The sequence below is a fragment of the Leptonotus elevatus genome, chromosome 11 (genome assembly GCF_054856555.1).
Source record: "Leptonotus elevatus isolate MCC_2025b chromosome 11, RoL_Lele_1.0, whole genome shotgun sequence".
Taxonomy (NCBI): Eukaryota; Metazoa; Chordata; class Actinopteri; order Syngnathiformes; family Syngnathidae; genus Leptonotus; species Leptonotus elevatus.
Genome location: NC_141249.1, coordinates 13,167,311 through 13,187,338, shown reverse-complemented (window position 1 = coordinate 13,187,338; position 20,028 = coordinate 13,167,311). Strand labels below are relative to the sequence as shown.

At 37.6% G+C, this 20,028-nt stretch overlaps 2 protein-coding genes and 1 long non-coding RNA gene across 13 annotated transcripts in view; 1 reads left to right on the top strand and 2 right to left on the bottom strand.

Annotated features, from left to right (window-relative positions):
• The window catches only part of ttc39a (tetratricopeptide repeat domain 39A), a 23,523-nt gene extending 11,710 nt beyond the window's left edge, over positions 1-11,813 (bottom strand). For 2 of the 3 annotated variants that reach the window (XM_086088205.1, XM_086088208.1), the window contains exons 1-5: positions 11,633-11,813; positions 9,818-9,871; positions 9,651-9,701; positions 8,856-8,909; positions 3,004-3,108 (exon numbers count right to left, since the gene is read on the bottom strand). In XM_086088205.1, coding sequence (XP_085944331.1) covers positions 3,004-3,108; positions 8,856-8,909; positions 9,651-9,701; positions 9,818-9,871; positions 11,633-11,682 — 314 coding nt within the window. In that variant the 5' untranslated portion in view covers positions 11,683-11,813. The other variant, XM_086088206.1, reaches the window with a different exon arrangement.
• Positions 11,618-14,237, top strand: LOC147165918 (uncharacterized). The gene is made up of 2 exons (XR_015096402.1): positions 11,618-11,843; positions 13,852-14,237. It is a non-coding gene; the product is annotated as an uncharacterized LOC147165918 (long non-coding RNA).
• eps15 (epidermal growth factor receptor pathway substrate 15) overlaps positions 13,199-20,028 on the bottom strand; it is a 22,738-nt gene continuing 15,908 nt past the window's right edge. For 8 of the 9 annotated variants that reach the window (XM_086088197.1, XM_086088198.1, XM_086088201.1 and 5 more), the window contains exons 23-25: positions 19,115-19,250; positions 17,998-18,203; positions 13,199-14,871 (exon numbers count right to left, since the gene is read on the bottom strand). In XM_086088197.1, coding sequence (XP_085944323.1) covers positions 14,731-14,871; positions 17,998-18,203; positions 19,115-19,250 — 483 coding nt within the window. In that variant the 3' untranslated portion in view covers positions 13,199-14,730. The remainder of the gene's footprint in view (positions 14,872-17,997; positions 18,204-19,114; positions 19,251-20,028) is intronic. The other variant, XM_086088202.1, reaches the window with a different exon arrangement.

The following is a 20,028-nucleotide window of genomic DNA, read 5'->3' as shown; positions in this document are numbered from 1 at the left end:
GCAATTTATTTACAAAAAAAAGGGGGTAAATCCAGACTCAAGGAAGTCCAAAAACAAAGCTCAAAGTGACAAAGAAACAGTGACTAAACTCATGACAAAGTGAAACATAACATGAAGGGGTTAAAATGACTCATCACACAAACAATAAAAGTGAACAGACGACAGAAAGCTGAGAACTAAAGATAAAGACACAGTAAGTGATGAGAAAACAAAGTACACCTGGACAAGACACGAGTTGCTAAAAGGATCTGATTGGTAGACACAAAGTACCTGGTTGACGAGAACAAATGGAAAACAAAAACCTCATGCACAAGACAAGACAACATAATGAACACAGGGTAAAAAAAAAGACAAACATGAAACAAAAATCAAATAATAACCATAACAAAATAACAAATCATTCCACCATGCTGCTAAATTCAAAGCATTATTTTGAGGAAATCTAAGATAGAGCTATGCCTCCTTATTAACTCATTCACTGCCATTGACGGCTTTAGACGTCAAAAATTCATTTTAACTATTTCTATTAGTTTAGCATTTGTTCCACTTTTGTTAACAAGAACCTAGAATTTTTTTATTGTACATTTAGAACAGATATAAAATGTGTGATTAATCATGAGTTAACTATTGAAGTCATGCGATTAATTACAATTAAAACTTTTAATCGCCTGATGACCTAATTTTATTTTTTGAAAAAAGATTATTTAAAAAAGAAAAGAAAAGATTATATAAAAAATTAGAGCATCAGGCGATAATTTTTTAAAATTGTAATTAATCACATGACTTCAATAGTTAACTCACGATTAATCACAAATGTTATATCTGGTCTAAATGTACAATATTTCCCCCCCTAAGTTTTCATACTCTTGTTATCAAAAGTGGAAAAAAATGTTAAAATAATAGAAATAGTTCAAATGAATTTTTGACGTCTATAGCCGTCAATGGCAGTGAATGAGTTAAAACCATTGTCTGAACAGGACGGGCTAATGTGACATTCACAGAAGGCAGAGGAATTAAGGCACTGACATGAAAGCTTTTAGGAGGGAGCTGTGATGCGAGTGGCATTGCTGGTGAGAAAGGGGGGGAATTCCAAACATTTCACAGCAGCGCTTCAAAGTTTTTCAAGGCTGAGTGATGCTTTACATGAGATGCTGCGATTGTGCCTGCCTCATTATAGTAACCGCAGCGCTGGATGTCTTAGCAACAGGTGTGCAGCCACTCACAGTTGAACTTCATAAATGCATTTAAATGGGTGACTTGGAGAACAATATTGTGGAAACAATACACATAGGTTACATCTCATTCATTGCACATGGAAAATTTCTCTAATGTTTGTGAATTGAAAGCAGCCACTGCTGCCATGGTGTATTCAGAGGACAGAACATTTCATTCAAACCTGACTTAGCCTTGAGAGAGATACCAAGATGGCACCATGTAATCAAATCTGGGCTCTGGTGAACAACCAATCACAGCTCAGTTTCAGAAAGCAGGTGAGCCGTGATTGGTCGCTACCTGAGCCCGAGCAACCATGATGTCATTTTCAGTCGACAGCAAGTGGCAAAATGGCCGCTCCTTGATATGGATAAAAGTGAGTGGATTTTGCTGACTCTATAAACGCAATATTAACCAGATTGTTAAGTGGGGGAACATATAACATATTATTGTAAAGAAAATGTTTGGGTTGACTTCCCTATTAATGATGAGGATATGTTTATGCATTCATTTTTATCTCATTTTAAGTCCTATAACATTCTAAAACTGTATAATTACAGAAAATAAAATCATGAAGTATTCTCTGGCATGTTAACTCATTCACAGCCATTGACGGCTATATACGTCAATAATTCTTTTGAACTATTTCTATTAGTTTAAATTTTTTTCCACTTTCGTTAACAAGAGTATGAAAACCTAGAATTTTTTTATTGTACACTTAGATCAGATATAAAATTTGTGATTAATCATGAGTTAACTATTGAAGTCATGCGATTAATTACAATTAAAAAATGTAATCGCCTGACGACCTAATTTTTAATAATCTTTTCTTTTTTTGAAAAAAAAAAAAGATTATTTAAAAAATTAGGGTGTTAGGGTAGGGTAGTTAACTCACGATTAATCACAAATGTTAGATCTGGTCTAAATGTACAATATTTTTATATTTTTAACAAAAGTGGAACAAATGTTAAACTAATAGAAAATTTGCTCCTAATTTTTATTAATCCTTTCTTTTCTTTTTTTTATCGCGTCAGGCGATTACATTTTTTAATTATAATTAATTGCATGACTTCAGTAGTTAACTCACGATTAATCACAAATTTTATATCTGTTCTAAATGTACAATCATTTTTTTCCTAGGTTTTCATACTCTTGTTAACAAAAGTGGGAAAAAAATGTTAAACTAATAGAAATAGTTCAAATGAATTTTTGACGTCTATAGCCGTCAATGGCAGTGAATGAGTTAAGAAATCACATATGCTGGTGAACATTCTCCCTGAGAAGTGGATGAATGGAATTATTTTGTGGGATACATTTGTTATTGTTGGTTGAATGATTTCTGAAAGATACCCATCGCATCCCATGCACATTTAATTAAGATTTTATGGTCACACATTGACCCTGGAACAGAATAATTACATTTCAAATCTGAAATAAAAAATCTAATTTGGAACAAATTTAAATTTAGCAAGAATCCATTCCACTATCTTCACGATATTAGCTTAGGTTCGAGGATGTGAGTGGAGCCCTTGAGCAAAGCATAGAACCCCAACCTCCACAGAGTGCTTGTTGATGTGTCTTATTGGAACATCTGCACCAAGAGGGGTACTGGTTGTGCATTTCTTTCTGACCACTGTGCGTGTAGCATGGACAATTAATAGAATTTCCCCAGGGACAAATAAAGGATGTCTTCTTTTTCAGTGAAGAACACGTGCTATCGAGCGTGTGGCTCGTCACGTGTGCTGAAAAGCTGCCGTTGCAGTTAAACTGTGCTGCAATGCGTACTCCTACCTGGGTCTGAGGCGGGCCTGCGCCTCCTCAAAGTCATTTTGGAGGAACAGATCCAAGGCGGCCATGCAGTCCTCCAGAGCCAGAGACAGGTCCGAGCTTGAGCACCTAGACGGACAAAAAGCAAATACAGGAAGTGGTGATTCACCAAGCTGTCCCTGCTATCACTTAAGTAAATATCCATTCTTCCTTTTCCCAAACGAGTTTAGTCTGGTGGCCGGTGATCAAAAGGACAACTTTTTTCATACATGCTGCCTTTTGTAATCTGCCTATCAATAATCATAACCGCTATTTTTGAAAGCAAAGAAACTCCCGAATGATCATGTCAGTGCATGCACATGGGCCTCACGTGAGGAGCATATGGCAGAGTCCACTTTATGCTCCCTTCCTCCATCCTGCCGCCTACACTGGATTCAATCACAAGGCGCATAATTGCATTTAAATGGGATTTTTATTTCTCCATTTCCGCATGCAGCGTGAACGCATCATCAACGTGAAGCCTCACGAGCCACGGAACGCTGAAGCGTGTTTATTTGTTGCCATTAACTAGATTTATTGTGTTCACTTGTTGCTTTCTTGTGATCATCGCACTTTGACTTCCATACGTTCAGTTGTTTTTTCATCCAGTTTATGCTTGTTTGTAATTAGGATGTTGTGCTCTGGAGTAACAAACCACAGAGTTGTGTGCTTTTTTTCTTTTAGACAACCGTACTGGTCACATGAGCTTGGAAAATTGTCCTGAATTTAAGGAAACTAGTCAAACACTCAAGAGTTGACATATCGGACCACTGGAGAAGAATAGAAGAGCACAGCCAGCATAAAGCACTAATCTGTGCAACAGCGATGACTAATACACAGCCTTCACTTTACATTCTTGCCTATTAGGAGACACAGAGGAACTCTCTCTCACACATACACACACCCAAGAGAGCATATGCTGGTGCAGGACTGACTAATGACATGCGGGTGACTACTGCGATCACCATATGACCAACAGAAGGTTGGACTGGCTGAATTAAAGGAAGGAAAAATATCATCAATGAGGGGTCTTTTCCACACATGACAATTGTATGAGGGGTCTCGTATTGATTTGCTAGGGAGTCATGTGCTCGCCTAAATGCATTTTAGACAATAAATGTGACAATGCTTGTAAACGAAGAACTACGCTGAACACTCTCAAGTCGCAAAGTTCCTAGAATTAATAAACAAATTTAAGAAGGGGAAAGATCTTAATTTTACAATGTTTGGACTGATCCCTCAAAAACAAAATGGTCAACACCAGACTAATATGAAGTTGGGGGAAAAAATCCTCAACAATAAATATAAACAGGTTCATCAAAATGACGTGGGGTATTTTGTCTAGAAAATAAAATAATACAATATTATTAGTAATATCTGTACTTTATTTGTAATTGTATGACTTAATTCTTGGAGAATTTTGTTTTCTTTTTAGTGTGGCCCAAATAATCCATTGTACTTGTCATTTCACTTGCCATTGACTGATTGAATAAACCTGAACTGGTCATTAAATTATTGGAACTTTTTTTTTCATTTTGTTTTTACAGCAACATACAAAGAAAACAGGCCAAATTGACATGTAACTCATTTTTCACGATTTTAAATTGATTAATTTATTATGCGCAATGTGACGTGCAGTGGTTGACCTGGTGTCGAAAGGCAGGTTCAATCAAACAAGCACATACTAGAAAGAATTGCCAGTGTAGCGCAGGTAAAATCAAACATTTTTGAAATGCTAATAAAAAAAGTTATCGTGCTGTATCGTCTATTAAGCAATTCCATTTTGGAGCTGATCCAAGGGTCAGTCACAAGGAGTCATGCCATATCACTGGCTCATTAAGCGATGTGTGACAATTGGTTTCTGCTTCAGTACAGTTTTAAACGCAATTTTAAGTTACACAGGATGGGCAGATACACACTCAAGGCGCGGTCCAGCAAACCAAAGCATGGCTAACATGCGGTTGCTGGCTTCCCAAAATGTATCGGAACGATTGATTTACTTTCTGTAACTCAAAAATATATTTGTTTGCTTTTTCCTGTAACTTCTTTATTCTACTTCATTCTTTATTTTACATCAACATTATACACATAATACCCCATTATGAGAATGTGTAAAAAGTGAATTTTTTACAAATGTATTTCAAATAAAAAACAATGAAATCACATGTACATAACTATTCACAGCCTAAAAATTTTTATAAAATATTCACCGAGCTAAAAATTGAGCTCAGGTGCATCATGTTTTCCACTGACCATCCTTGAGAGGTTCCTACAGCTTAATTGGAGTCCACCTGTGGTAAATTCGGTTGATTGGACATGATTTGGAAACCGCACCGGTCTACAGTCCCACAGGTAATATTCCATGTCAGAGCACAAACCAAGCATGAAGTCAGAGGAATTGTCTGGAGAGCTCCGAGACAAGAATGTCTCAAGGCACAAATCCAGGGAATGATACAAGAAAAAAAATCTGCTGCTTTGAAGGTTTCAATGAGCACAGTGGCCTCCATCATCCATAAATGGAAGAAATTCTGAACTAAAAGGACTTTTGCTACAGCTGGCCACCCGTCTAAACTGTCACAGCTGCAGAGAGGAGACTCTGCAGCAATCCACCAATCAGCTCTGTATGGTAGAGTGGCCGGACGCCGGATGGAAGCCAACATTTTAAAAATAATATTTATATATAATGTAATAATATTCAATATATTATCATTATTATTATTATTATATCGTCCCTGCTATGTGAATAATTTCCTTTGTTTTTTTAATTAATTTATTTTCTTTACATTTTTGGCACGTCTGCATTCAGTTTCATTCCAAATACATAAAAATGTTTAAAAAAGAAAAAAATGGACATAAGTGTTTTTCACATAGCAGCAACAATATAATTTAATTTATACATTATTTATATTAAATTTATAATTATAAATAAATATAAATTTATAATATTTATATGCACCTTGATTTCACAATTTAGCTCATTTTCCAGTGTCTGAAAGGTGCAAGTGTTTGGTGGCGGTCGGAGGGGCCGTAGGCGCACGCTGGCAGTGTGTCCCAGGGCAGCTGTGGCTACTTAAGTAGCTTACCGCCACCAGAGTGTGAACATGTGAATGCATGAATAATGTATCCATTGTAAAGTGTCTTTGAATGTCTAGAAAAGCGCTATATACATCTGATGTATTATTATTATTATTATTATTTTCAATGATTACATTTTTAACTCATTCACTGCCATTGACGCCTATAAACATAAAAAAATAATTTGAACTATTTCTATTAGTTTAACATTATTTCCACTTTTGTTAACAAGAGTGTGAAAACCTAGACTTTTTTTTTTATAATATTTTTTTTTGGGGGAAAGAAGTAATTATTAAAAATTTGAGGCGTTAGGCGATTAACATTTTTAATAGTAATTAATCGCATGACTAATAGTTAACTCACGATTAATCAAAAATGTTATATCTGTTCTAAATGTACAATATTTTTTTCCTAGGTTTTCATACTCTTGTTAACAAAAGTGGGAAAAAAATGTCAAACTAATAGAAATAGTTAAAATGATTTTTGACGTCTATAGCCGTCAAAGGCAGTGAATGAGTTAAAATGACGATGAATCAAATTAATTTGATGTATTGCCCAGTCCTAGAGGTCAGAGTAAAATAATATATTTAAAGATGGCAAACTAACTCAACTGGTGCTAACAGGAAGGAAGACAAGTGAGAAATCTGGAAAAACACATCATCCTCTTACTGCATTGAGAGAAAATAGACCACAAGGACAATGAACACAGCAGATCTAAGTGCTGATTCACAAACCATCACATTTGATATTGTATCAATATTTCTTGATTACCAAACACATAAAAAAAAAACACGGAGGGAGCACATTCACCCCTCTTGCGCAACGTCTCCACACTCTGCGGGTTAATAGCATTCCGTTATCGACCCTGCCTGGCCGCTGTCACTGCTGTCGCTATTAGGTGTTCCATGCTGCGACACAAGGCGTCTAGGAAAAACCATCCCAGCAAGTTTGTCCACATGCCTGAGCACTGGCACGCGCATTAGCCCCGTAATAGTGGGAACGGAAGAAAGCAAACTAACAGGCAGGCTATCCCGTCATGCCGCAGAAGTGACGTCTCTTACCCGTTTGACAGTGGCCGTTCTCCTGACATTTTCATGTGTGTGAGGAAACTAATGCGGATGAGTTCCGATGAGTAAAACGCACAGTGTGTCTTTCTCCAAGAGAAGCAGCTGGCGAGTGAGAGAGCAGGAGGAGGAGGAGGAGGGGAGGAGGGATGGTAGGAGGAGAAAGCACTCAGTAGCTCCAGCAAGCTTATAATAAGATTAGGATGACTATCACTGAAGGGGGCACAAATGCTATCCGTGCTATCTTCAGTCAAACACACCCACGCACACAACTCAATTTGTGCCAACATTCGTGAAATAATAAGAGGGCCATATATATGAACTATAAAATCAACCCTCAACCTTTAGAATATGTTCGTTTAATCCAGCTAATGCTACACACTGCAGTCTTCCTCTGATTGGTTGAGGCCAAATTGGGGGCTGGGCCTCATTCATAATAATTTGGTCGTCAGGAGTCATTTTGATACATCTTCAAGATGTAGAGGTAATACTTGTTGCTATTTATTACAGTATGTAACACAGAACACTTTTAACATCCCAACATCCAGTGCACAATTAGCACTCTTCATCTTCCTGCTCGTAAAAAAATGACAACACATCCGTCTATTATCTGTAGTGTATGTCCTCATTAGGGTTGCAGGTGAGCTGGAATTATCCCAGCCAGACTTGTTGCCAGACAATTGCAGAAAAACAGGTAATCACACTTCCATTCACATCAAGAGAGTTCGAGCCTTCTAACCTCTAACTTCAGAACTGGTTCAACAGCGATTTGTTTGAATTTTGCAACCAAATTGTTTGTTAGCTAGCTTCAGTGAGCTGTGTTGTGTTAACATCAATTCATTTGCTTATGTTAATTTTACTGTTACTGTTATGTGACAAACATGCAGAGATTTTTGGCCAGGCAGCAAGTGTAATGCGTTGTTGTCAGATTGACATTGTCATGTGTCATTCACAAGCAAATGCTGCATTCAAGGAAAGTGGGAAGTCGGACTTTTCAGACTTCAAACCAGGAAGTATGCACGGGAATCCCCAGACTTGCGAAGTTGGGGGAAAAAGGAACCTAAAGTCATTGACCAGCTTCAATCTGACATCACTCAAGAATGGCAACCCCATGGAGAGACATACCATAAATGGCAAAACATAATTTACAAGATTTTAAACAAATATTTATCTTTATTTATTGTTACTTTACATTAGTTATCTGACATTGGTTCATGTATCACACGGTGATTTGGAATGACTGCTTAGACAACAAACAATTTATTGGAATCGACCATCTTTGTTGTTTACATTCGCCTCAAACGCTTTGAGGACGGAACTGGGACGATACAAGTGGGATAACTACGAATTCCCACCATCCACGAATGCAGCATATGCCCTTAGGCGCTGTGATGTCATTTTCAGTCGAAAGCAAGTAGTAAAATGGCCGCCCCCCGAGATGCATAAATATGGGTGGTATAGGAGATACTGCAAAAGTAACACAACACTTTGCAGGTTTCACATCATAGCAAAAAAAACATAACAACCAAATAAAATCATTACCGCATAATTGACATTACTGACACAGCATGGAGGAGCTACAGCAATACCAATGAGCTTCTGCTTACCTTAAAGTGTCACAAGACACTTTAATTCACAGTCACATTGTTGTGAAATGGTCGCCATGGCGATACAGTAAAGTCCACTGTCTGGTCTTACCCATTGGAAGGATTTGCTTGTTGTGGGACATCTTTGTTGTCGTGTAACGGCAACCTAAACGAATGAACAACAGCAGAGGAAGAAGATCACCTCGAGGGATGAAATCCATCTGAGCAGCCAACAATTGTTGCAGCAATACGACCGTGGGACATGTTTAGCAGGTGGAATCTTACATTTCTGCTGAAATAAATGCTTGTAAGCTTTGGGAAACAGTTAATGAAATAAAGTCACATTCATTGGGGTGGCCAGGGTGATTTTAAAATAATAAAATAAAATATAATATAATAAATAAAAATAAAATAAAATATATAATAATAATAATAATAAAATAATAATAATAATTATATGTGGGGGTGGCCATAGAGTGACAAGTGACTAGCTCCGCCCCTGACATGCTAATTAGGCATGAGCCCCTGTGGCAATTAAATCCAGTGTTATAAATGCATATGTTAAGCGACAAAAAAAAAAAAAGAAGCCAAAACCTAGTCAAGAATGTACTGTTAGCGATGACGCTAACAGTAGTATAGCATAAAGTGACCTGGCTGGTAGTAATATTAGAAACCAATATCATCACACAGTTGTCCTGCCTGGTCCACCGGTAGTTAAAAGCCAGTGATACACCGTTGCTATGGCAATGACAGATATGCACACTGCCGGTGTACTATCATTTTTTAAAGATGCTACTGTATTTGAGCTTTTTTAGCTTTAAAAAGATAGTCCATTGCGAGAGCACATTTCATAAGAGTTAAAGAGCTTTTGTTTGAATTGGCTTCATATACCATTAAATTCACTCACCTGAAATTACTGAGGATAGGATCCAATGTTGGGGAGTTTATGACTGAGAGCCTATTGAAAAAAAAAAAAGAGAGAGAACAATAACAATGTTATTAAAGAGCACATTCTTAAGTCCCATGTGGGTTTTTTTTGTCTAGCTAAAATGTCAGGCATTAAATGGAAGGTACCTGCCCGTCGGGGAGTCCGGGCCATCAGGGACGTGTTGTGCCTCCGTGACATTCCTGTGAAGAGGTTAAAGTTCAACTTTATCTGTTGGATCTCTTGACTGCGAGAAGAAGACGACAGCAGAACTAATGTGACGATGCATGCGCCAGACTGACAGATGAAAACCATTTCAAGTATCGAAACCAATCGATGCGTTTGTCACATCGATGCCAAGACGAGTCAACAGGATGCGGCTGGGTCCATTGTGTTTTTTATTGACTGTATGAATTGGAACACTTACGACATTCAGGTCTTATTCAAATAAAAACTATTAATTTTCCACACTTCTTCGAGTGCCACCTTTTAGGGTGTTAAAGAGTTACTTTACTGTTAGCGCAGAGTAAGGATGAAATGGCTGACTGATTTAAAATTTGAAACGGTTAATACAGTTTTAAATTGTAACTATTAACTCATTCACTGCCATTGACGGCTCTTGACGTCAAAAATTAATTTGAACTATTTCTATTAATTTCACATTTTGTTAACAAGAGTATGAAAACCTAGAATTTTTTTTATTGTACATATAGAACAGATATAAAATTTGTGATTAATCTTGAGTGTAAATAATTAAGTAATCAAACAAAAAAGAAAATATTATGAAAAAATGATGGGCGTCAGACGATAATTTTTAAAAATTGTAATTAATCGCATGACTTCAATAGTTAACTCACAATTAATCACACATTTTATATCTGTTCTAAATGTACAATCGTTTTTTTCTAGGTTTGCATACTCTTGTTAACAAAAGTGGGGGGAAAAAAAGTTAAACTAATATAAATAGTTCAAATGTATTTTTGACGTATATAGCCGTCAATGGCAGCGAATGAGTTAATAATAATACTGTAGTCCATAGACTTCATATACCGTGGATATAAATATTCCTGTTCAAATGCCAGAATTTTGTGATCTAAAAAAAATTACACGCAGATAAATCATTACTAAACTTTTTTCCATCATTAATGTGACCTGTGACTGAAAATTGTGGGACAGAGATAACGTGGTTGCACTAGTGTAAACAGCTCCTTATAACTGGGTTCAACTCAATCAAACTCATGTTAAATAGGAGCCAGCACACGTTTGCCTGCCACCATTTAAAGTGCCTCTGATTAATCGCACATAAACTGCAGATGATCTAGTTGGCTTTCCCTGACATATTCCTATTTGTAGTCACAACATTGTAGTCATAAATGTCATTAACAGTTCAAATGGATTTAAGCGTCTTCTATTTTTCCCCTTTTACTTATATGTACAGTGCAGGAGTTAAATTAGTACTTCTATTTTTTAGCAGTCTTCTTTACACTACTGTACTTTTAGTGTGCGTACTTTTGCCACCTATAGGAGGATTTCATTAGATTGACTACTGAGTAGTGTGAGACGAATGTACTCGTGGGTGACAGGTTCACTTCCTGAACATACACTTAGCCACTAAAAACATATATCACCGTTGGAATTTTAAGGGAAAAAAATACAGAAATAAAATACGTATTGTGATGCTAACGTATGCGTTGTGTCAAATGATATATAACAGTATGGCTAACAAGCCTGCTTGACCACATCAGGCGGCGCAATGTCGTCCAACAGGCTGTCGACACACGAAACGAGTTCACAGAGTTCTTATGAAACATGTTACCATAACATAACATGTTCAGGTATATATATTTTTAAGTGCTTTAAATCAAATGCACGTTTGGGGGGAAAAAAAACGTGGGAACCGTTTGAAAGTGCGACATTGGCGACATTACCCCTCCCACCACCACCTCCACCTCCACCGAACTCACTTGCTGCTGTCGTTTCGCTTGACACTGCGTCTCCACTTGAGAAAACTCATTCCACGGCGGGCAGGGGCAGCTTCTTCACGGGAGGCGACACTTGGAAAGCTCCGCGGACGTGAGGATGAGAGTGACGAAAGAGCAGCGGCCAGGAATGGGGGAGGGAGGTACAGCTGCCTGGCTCCCTGCCTACTCCTCCGCCCGCGTGACGTGTGAAAAGGTGCATTTGCGAGCGGTAACGATGACGTCATTTCGACACCAATATCGATCATATTATTATTTACTATAACTATTGCTTCGTTCGGTTTCTTTCTTGGATGACTTGCTGTGATTTTGTCACAAATATTTCTTTGAACTCAATCTGTTGGGGTTCTTTCGTTGATTGTGCTGTCATAAAAACGTGTCGACGTGTTTTTGAGGAAGATAACAAACTTTCAGTTGGAATGTATCTCCTGACCAAAAATTCACAAATTAAACAAATAAGTAGGCATTAGTGTCTAACTCAAGGTCCAGGGGCCAGATGTGGCCCGCAACATCATTTTATGTTGCCCACAAAAGCAAATCAAGCACATCAACCAAAATTTCTAATTGTCATATAATTACGTTGATATACATTACAAGCATTGTGTTGTTGTCACGTTATTGCAGTAACTTGACTAACAATTCTTGACAATTCCAAACTAACAATCTGCCTGGTTTGTATGCTAGTCGCAGGCAAACGCAATACACTCTGTCGTAAGCATTTCATTGCAGAAATATCAGAAATGACCAGATGTTGGGAATTGTCAATTCTTGACTCCTGAGTTCAAAACTAGTAAGCCATCAATTTGTTGTGCACTATATATATATATATATATATATATATATATATATATATATATATATATATATATATATATATATATATATATATATGCATGTAATAATATGAGAAGTTAATTAAACATTTTATATGGTTTCACACTCATAACTATAATGTGGCCTGCGACAATGCGTTTGATCCAACACACAAAGACCAGTCAAGATTGAAACCCATAATATGAGAACATGGCAGATGTTGCTACCACTATACTTCTCAAAATATCATACTGTAAAATTACCACTACTGCTTTTTAAAAGCTGTGTTACGTCATATGGCTCCCCATACATGTAGAGTACATAAGTAATTTACACATTTATTCCGCTTCCGTTGAGTACATTACATATTTGTCAGCATGCCTGGTAAAATTAGTGGTTGTCGGTCTGTACAAATGCAGGCGTGACGGCCCGGCGCTGCTCTTTTTACAAAAATTACAAGTGAGCTGCAGCGTGGAGTCACCACACATAAAGAGGAAATTACAAGCGTCCTATCAGGCTACAAATAGCGAGAGGGCAAAGACAAAAAAAGAGGAAAAGATAAGGCTTCGTTTTGCTCTTCTCGTGCTGAAAATGATCCCCTAATCACACGTTTGGATAAATAATTCAAATAATATCGGTGATACCTGGGGGCGTTACATTTAACCTATTTAGCAACAATAGTTTGGAGGGGCTGAATACAAACTGTGTGGCTGCATATCTACTGGAGAGTAGTGGCAGTTTTATTTAAGAGTTGGCCTTTATTTAAAAAAAATAAAATAAATAAAAAAGCTCACAAAAAGGTGGAGTTGTAGGACTGTGAATGAGGCGTGGTTGAATTAGCCAGTGCACAATCGCCTTTCATTTGCAGTCTCAACACATTATAGAAAATTATGATAGAATTGTCAGCTAGCTTAATGCTAACAAACAACGCAAAACACCGTAGATGGGCTAACTGGTGTATATTCCTTATCCGGTGCAAAAAAAGACTATTACTGGAGCTTACTGACGAGCTAACTGCCTAGATGTTCTTATGTCTGTATTATACTGCCCCCAGGTGGCCAAAGCGCATGTAGCAGCAGGAGCAACACAATGTTCATTGAATGTAGGCAAAAACTGTTGTATTAGAATGCATTTTTCTTATTAAAAACACTTCTTTTTTTTATTATTATTATTATTATGTGTGCGTGTCAGGCTGGAATTGAAATAAGCAACGATGATTTGAGATACAAATGTTTTGAGTTTGAAGTCAACTTGCATATTAAGAAGGAAGACTACATGACGTAGGTGCTTATGCTGATCTATCAAAGCCACGAATAAGTGAATGTATAACTTGTAACAGTTGTGTACATTTATGATTTATGCGTTTAATTGTTCCATTTTGCTGTACAAAGTTAGGAAAGCAGTGTTCAAGTGGAGCCGTCGCTTCTGAACCAACGCAGACGCAGAGGGGCTTCGAGAGCACGACTCGACAGTCAACCACAGCGAACCTCCAAGGAGCACCCTTAACTGACATCTTTAAAAAATAATAATAAACCAAAATTCAAGTTATAACAGTACTTGAAAGATGCAGAAAAAAAAGATATAGTTACTCAAATGTTACATTTAGTTTACATCTGGAAGTATAGAGAGACTCGTGTTAAATCTTAATGCTCATTTCAAAACAATCATTACCTGGATGCAGTTTGTTTCATGCTTTTCTTATATAAACCATGCTGGGCATACCATGGTTGAATAATTCTTTTTTTTTTTTTTTTTAAATCAGAACGTGGCATGCACTTCACATCTGCTTGTTCTTGTCCGGTTTGGGCGAGGGGGGGAAGAATAAAATCGCATTCAGTCATAATGGCTGCTACATTCCAGTTGGATGACTTTTAGACGCATTTTGACTGCTAATATTCTTCACCCAAAAAAAAAAGGAAAAAAATAAGTGAGGGCTGCTCTGAAATGGACTGTTGTGGGTTAGGCTAGTGGATAAAACTCTAGAAGTGTGAGTGCAGGTTTAGAATAAGTTACATTCTGGAGTAAGTCATAAAGGGACATGAATCTCTGTTTTTCCCTGTTCATCCTCACAACAGGATAGAAAAGACAGTCTTGAGGACAACATTGCTTTAGTCCAAGAACGCGCTGAATTAGTCCAACAGGGTCCCCCCCACGACACTTTGGTGCTTGAACAGGCCACTGAGGGCTTAGTGGTGGCGGTTGTGCGGGCGGTGGGTGCGCCGGGTCGGGAGGTGGATGGGGGGGGTGACGGACGAGGTGGATGAAGCCCCTCATGAGAGTTCAGACTTGCTGAGAGCGATGGCCAACTCCAGGTCCTCTTGCTCCTGCTGGGTGAGCCTGGCCAGACGCTCTTTCTCTTCGCGCTCGCTCTCGCGCTTTGCCCACTCGATCATGTCTTCTTCCGTTGGGTACTGAAGAGAGAGAGAGAGAGAGAGAGAGAGAGAGAGAGAGAGAGAGAGAGAGAGAGAGAGAGAAAAAGACATTGAAAAACTTTGGTAATACATTTGATGCATGAGCCTTTGGGGATGATTTTAAATTTGATCTTAAGTAGATACATTTTGATATTAACCAGAATAGGGACATTTGAAAGTATGTCACACAAAAGCGACGTCATCTAGCAGCAGCTTATAGAAAAGCACCTTCAGATGACGTTGCTCCCATGGTGTTTTTTTTAAATATTGCGCACAAGTAATACACATAAAAAAAACTACAACTAATACTGAAACCAACTCAAACTTAGCATTTACGAAATAACTAAAACTAATAAAAAACTAACAGAACCACCTTGAAAACTAATTAAAATTAACAAAAAAAAAACAACTAAAAAACGAAATAAAAACTAACTAAAATGAAAAATTCCTAAACTACAATAACCCTGTGATCCACAGATTGATTTACAGGTTTATCATTCCGTGACTATGTGAATGTTTAAAGCTTAATCTGCTCCAGCCTCTTCCAAAAAACAAACATTTTCAAAATATGTTTATTAGCGAGGAAAAGAGCACTTTTTAATACTGTATTTAATAGCTAATATAGTAATAAATAGAATGTAGAGAATTCAAGTTTGTGCATCATGATTAAGTTATCTTAACTTCTTGTGGTGTACATGACTTGGCCACCAAGGGCAGTATAGTACACTCATAATAACACAATCGAAGAAGACTTTCACAACTACTGTAGATGACTCAAACTGCAGTAATATTTAAGCAAAAATCCGCCCATTTCTATTATTCATTTTTGTAGTCATTACCTTTTTTTTTTTTTAAACATATTATAAGTCAAATATAATGACACTGTGTTGTGGTGCTTTTAAAATGGGTCTTCTCCATGCTCCTTGTGAGTGCTTTCATTTTGCATTTGTGTGTTTGTCCTGTTCAATAGACGGCTGAAAATGTGTCAGCAAAGCTTCTCTCACGCCAAATCCACATTTACTGTACTGGTAGCATAGCCCTATTAGTACGTAAATTTATCATAGTTTCTGTTGAAACTTCTATTTTTGTTATATTTGCTGATGCACTCTTGAATTGGATCACATTCCAATGATGACGACTTCTACGCTTTTCTGTGACTCTTCCAGTTGCAGCCTGCCAATGATACTTTGAACAGTTATGTCATTGTATCATAATGTCAAAATGCTAGCAGTATGATTAAGAGGACTGCTTAATAGCAATTGTACTTGAACCTGTGACTGTATTGTTCCATTGAAGGAGCTAACGCCTGTTGCAAATTTTTGTTATAGAACAGCAAGTTGCGCAAAAAAATCCTGCAACATTGAACAGGCATTAATAAAATTTTGAGGCGGTCAAATTAGGCATACCTGTAATGGTCCCCAATTTTTTGGTGAGAAGCATCTTTATGCCTCGTCTTGAAAAGGTTGCGAAACACTATTCTAAAGAATGAAGTGATGGGGGGGTGGGTGAGTACGCAACGGAATAGGAGTTTAAAAAAAGTATTTGGGGTGAGGCATTTATTTAAATGGACTGTAATTGAGGCACGGTGTTTATTTTTACAATGGAGGCGACTTACAACTTAAGTGCTATCAAATGTGGTCAACCTCAAGTTCTGTATGAAAAAAAAACATTTGTTACAGCACATTTAAAATAAATTTCGGATCATTTGGCTCACAGTCAAATAGGAAAAGCTTATGCAGATGAAGCACAGAAATCAAAGCGGGCGCCCATTATTTAACGTCTTCAACAACAACGATTTAAGGACAGACGCACACACAGGGAAAGCACTAGCTACACAATGAAGGGCGTGCAGAGGTCATGCGGGTATGATCATGTAATGCGGTGGCAGTAATGAAATCATGCAATCCACATTGCACTGTTACAAAAGGACCTTCTTTTTTTTTTTTTTTTTTTTTGATTTAAAGCAGTGTCACCCAAACTTTGTAAAACACATCTGTGTGCACTGATGCAAATATGACATGTACTGTACCTGAGATACAAGTGGAATTAAAAGTTGCATTAAACGTCTCAGTTGGGCAAAAGCTGTTAATTAAAATGAACTTTGGATGAGATTTGGGATGGCAAATGAGAGCCAGATGAGCAGCCTCCTCCTCCTCCATCATCCCTCCATTCACTGACAAGCATTTGTGTGACTGTTTCTTTTGGGTGTAGAGTATGCTTCTTCTTTTTTTTTGCCCAATCAGATTTATTCATCTCTTCTTAATTAAGAATCAGTAGTGCCAGCAGATGCAACTACAGTGGTGCCTTTAAATAGGAGTGACCTGACGTGAGAGACACCAGAATGAGGAGCACAATGGATTGGATTGCAGCATTAAATCAAGAAGCACCAACTGTTTAATGCTGTACATTACTTTAATTATCTTATTACTCTGTTTTATTAAGTACAACATTGTAAAGTGCAATTTTTCCTTATTAAGAAACAAAAACAAAGATTTTTTGGGGGGAGCTGGAACAGATTAATGGCATTTCCATTAATTTCAATGGGGAAAGGTGATTTGAGAGACATGCGTTCCAAAAATGGTAACGGAAACAAATTAAAGTCATATTACAAGGCACCACTGTATTACCAATGGGACCGTTTCTTGAACCTATCAGATTTCAAATTTGCACAGGTTAATGTCATTATATTTCTTTCCAATGATTGGTCGGTCAGAACAAAACTAAAGCGAGTATGATGCATTATTTAAATGTTTTTGTCAAACTATTAGTTATATACCAACTCTGAATTCAGATGATGTACATAGCGTAGGTATTGCATTTGTTCTAGTATTAATGGTTTCGATAACCGTGATGTAAAAAAGCTGGTTTTAGGTTGTTTAAGTTGGGTACTAACGTCCATCCATTTTGTTTGTAGAGTGCCACATTCCTTCATACAAATGCATCCAAACACAACAGAAACTTTTGAATAAAATTGTCACGCATGAATCTTTAACAAAAAAAAAACACATCACAGTGTCGATTGGTTGGAAGCAAGAAGTAAGACGAGAGCAGAGGCGAGTGTGTGTGCGTGCGTGTCTACTGAGAGTCAGGTGGAGGTGAGGGAGATGGCGACGGGGTGGTGCTCACTTTGTCAAAGCTGGCAAATCGGTCAGCTTCCTGTACGTGTTGACGAGGAGGGGAGGAGGGGGCGAAGGGGTCAGCTACGGGATCCTTGGCAGGCAGGGAGGAGGAGGAGGAAGAGGAGGAGAACTCTCCCGAGGTCTGCGTAGGAAAGTGGCCGCGTCGGTGGAAGGAGTCCGAGGACTCGGTTCTGGAGAGGGAGGATCTCTTACCTGCGATGATGAAGCAAGTGCGTGTTTTAGAAGGAGTGACGACAAACAGTCACAATCACATTAAAACTGCTTTTCTATTAGGGGTGAACAATTTTGAAAAATAATCGAATTCCAATTTTTTCCCCCTCTTAATGTTGCATTATGTGCTCCCCCCCCCCCCCCAATCCTCTTCCCATGTACTTAAACACAACCAAAAATAGACTTATTAGGGATGTCCTTATTTGATCATGTGATTTTCTTGATTTCTTGAATTTTTAAAGATCACTTAAGGTCACCCAAAGCTGGAAAGAGCTTGCCAAACGGAACAGCAATAGGCTAGCTTAATTTAACTCATTCACTGCCATTGACGGCTATAGACGTCAAAAATCATTTTAACTATTTCAATTAGTTTGACATTTTTTTCCCACTTTTGTTAACAAGAGTATGAAAACCTAGAATTTTTTATTGTACATTTAGAACAGATATCAAATTTACGATTAATCGTGAATTAACTATTGAAGTCATGCGATTAATTACGATTAAAAAAATTAATCGCCCCTAATTTTTAATCATCTCGTCAGGCGATTGCATTTTTTAATTGTAATTAATCGCATGACTTCACTAGTTAACTCATGATTAATCACAAATTTTATATCTGTTCTAAATGTACAATATTTTGTTTCTAGTTTTCATACTCTTGTTAACAAAAGTGAGGGAAAAATATTAAACTAATAGAAGTAGTTCGAATGAATTTTTTTTACGTTTATAGCCGTCAATGGCAGTGAATAAGTTAATATTATATATTACACAATGTTAAAATTTTCATTTTACTACACTGCAATGTGGATTTGTCTTAGATTAATTGTTCAGTCCTAACAGCTCAGCCCTACTCACTTCTCATTGGTCTGCCTCCAAATTGACTCACTACTGACCTGGAGGGGGAGGTGGTGGTCTTGTCGGCGTACCCGTTTTGGGGGGCAGGGCTGGGGGGACATCTGTGTTGGCAGGTTGGCTGTCATCATGGAACAAGTTCTTATTGTTGATGCCAAACTGATCGGCGCCATTTGACTGAAATGCATACACAAAGGGCAAGTTACTCTCATACAGTGCAAAAATGTTTATGGGTGGTTTGCAAACGCGTAAAATTAAGAATATTTGGGCTATTACCATTAACTACAAAAAACCTTCCCTCACTGTTTTTTTTTTTTTTTGCCCTTTAGACCACACTTTCCTCACTTCCAACTGTAGGGTTCACAACAAAATCTAAGGCTCATGTTTTTCTGTGATTTGCACTTTAATCCAGTGGATATATTCACTTCTTCACTGCACACTCTTTCTCAAGACCCATAGTTAAAATAAATTTGGCATAATACCTGCACAAAAACATGAGGACATTACGAGCAAAAAGCAAAAGAATACTTGGACAGTCACTGTGAGGTAACCACATGAACAGAGTGGCCGGATAGCGTGAGGTTTGCTGCTGCCATCTAGTGGCGAAGTGTCTGAAGTTAAATTGTATGCCAAATTTTTGCTTGCAACTCAAAACAAACGTTGAAGCCCTTGTGAAGGTACCAATGTGGTAGGGTTGGGCAACTAATTAAAAATAAATTGAATGATTTTGATTTTGGGTTCTCATGATCATAAAATGATGTGACACATTGTAAAGCACTTTGAGCACCATATGGTGTAGAAAGCGAGCGCTATATAAGTTTGGTCCACTTACCATTTAAACACAAGACATACTTTACTTTACAAACATCACCAATGCTAATGCTAGCAGTCAATGTACAATCCCATTTACAGGCTAATAAAAAAATAGCATTGAGTTCCGGGAGTGATATTCTCT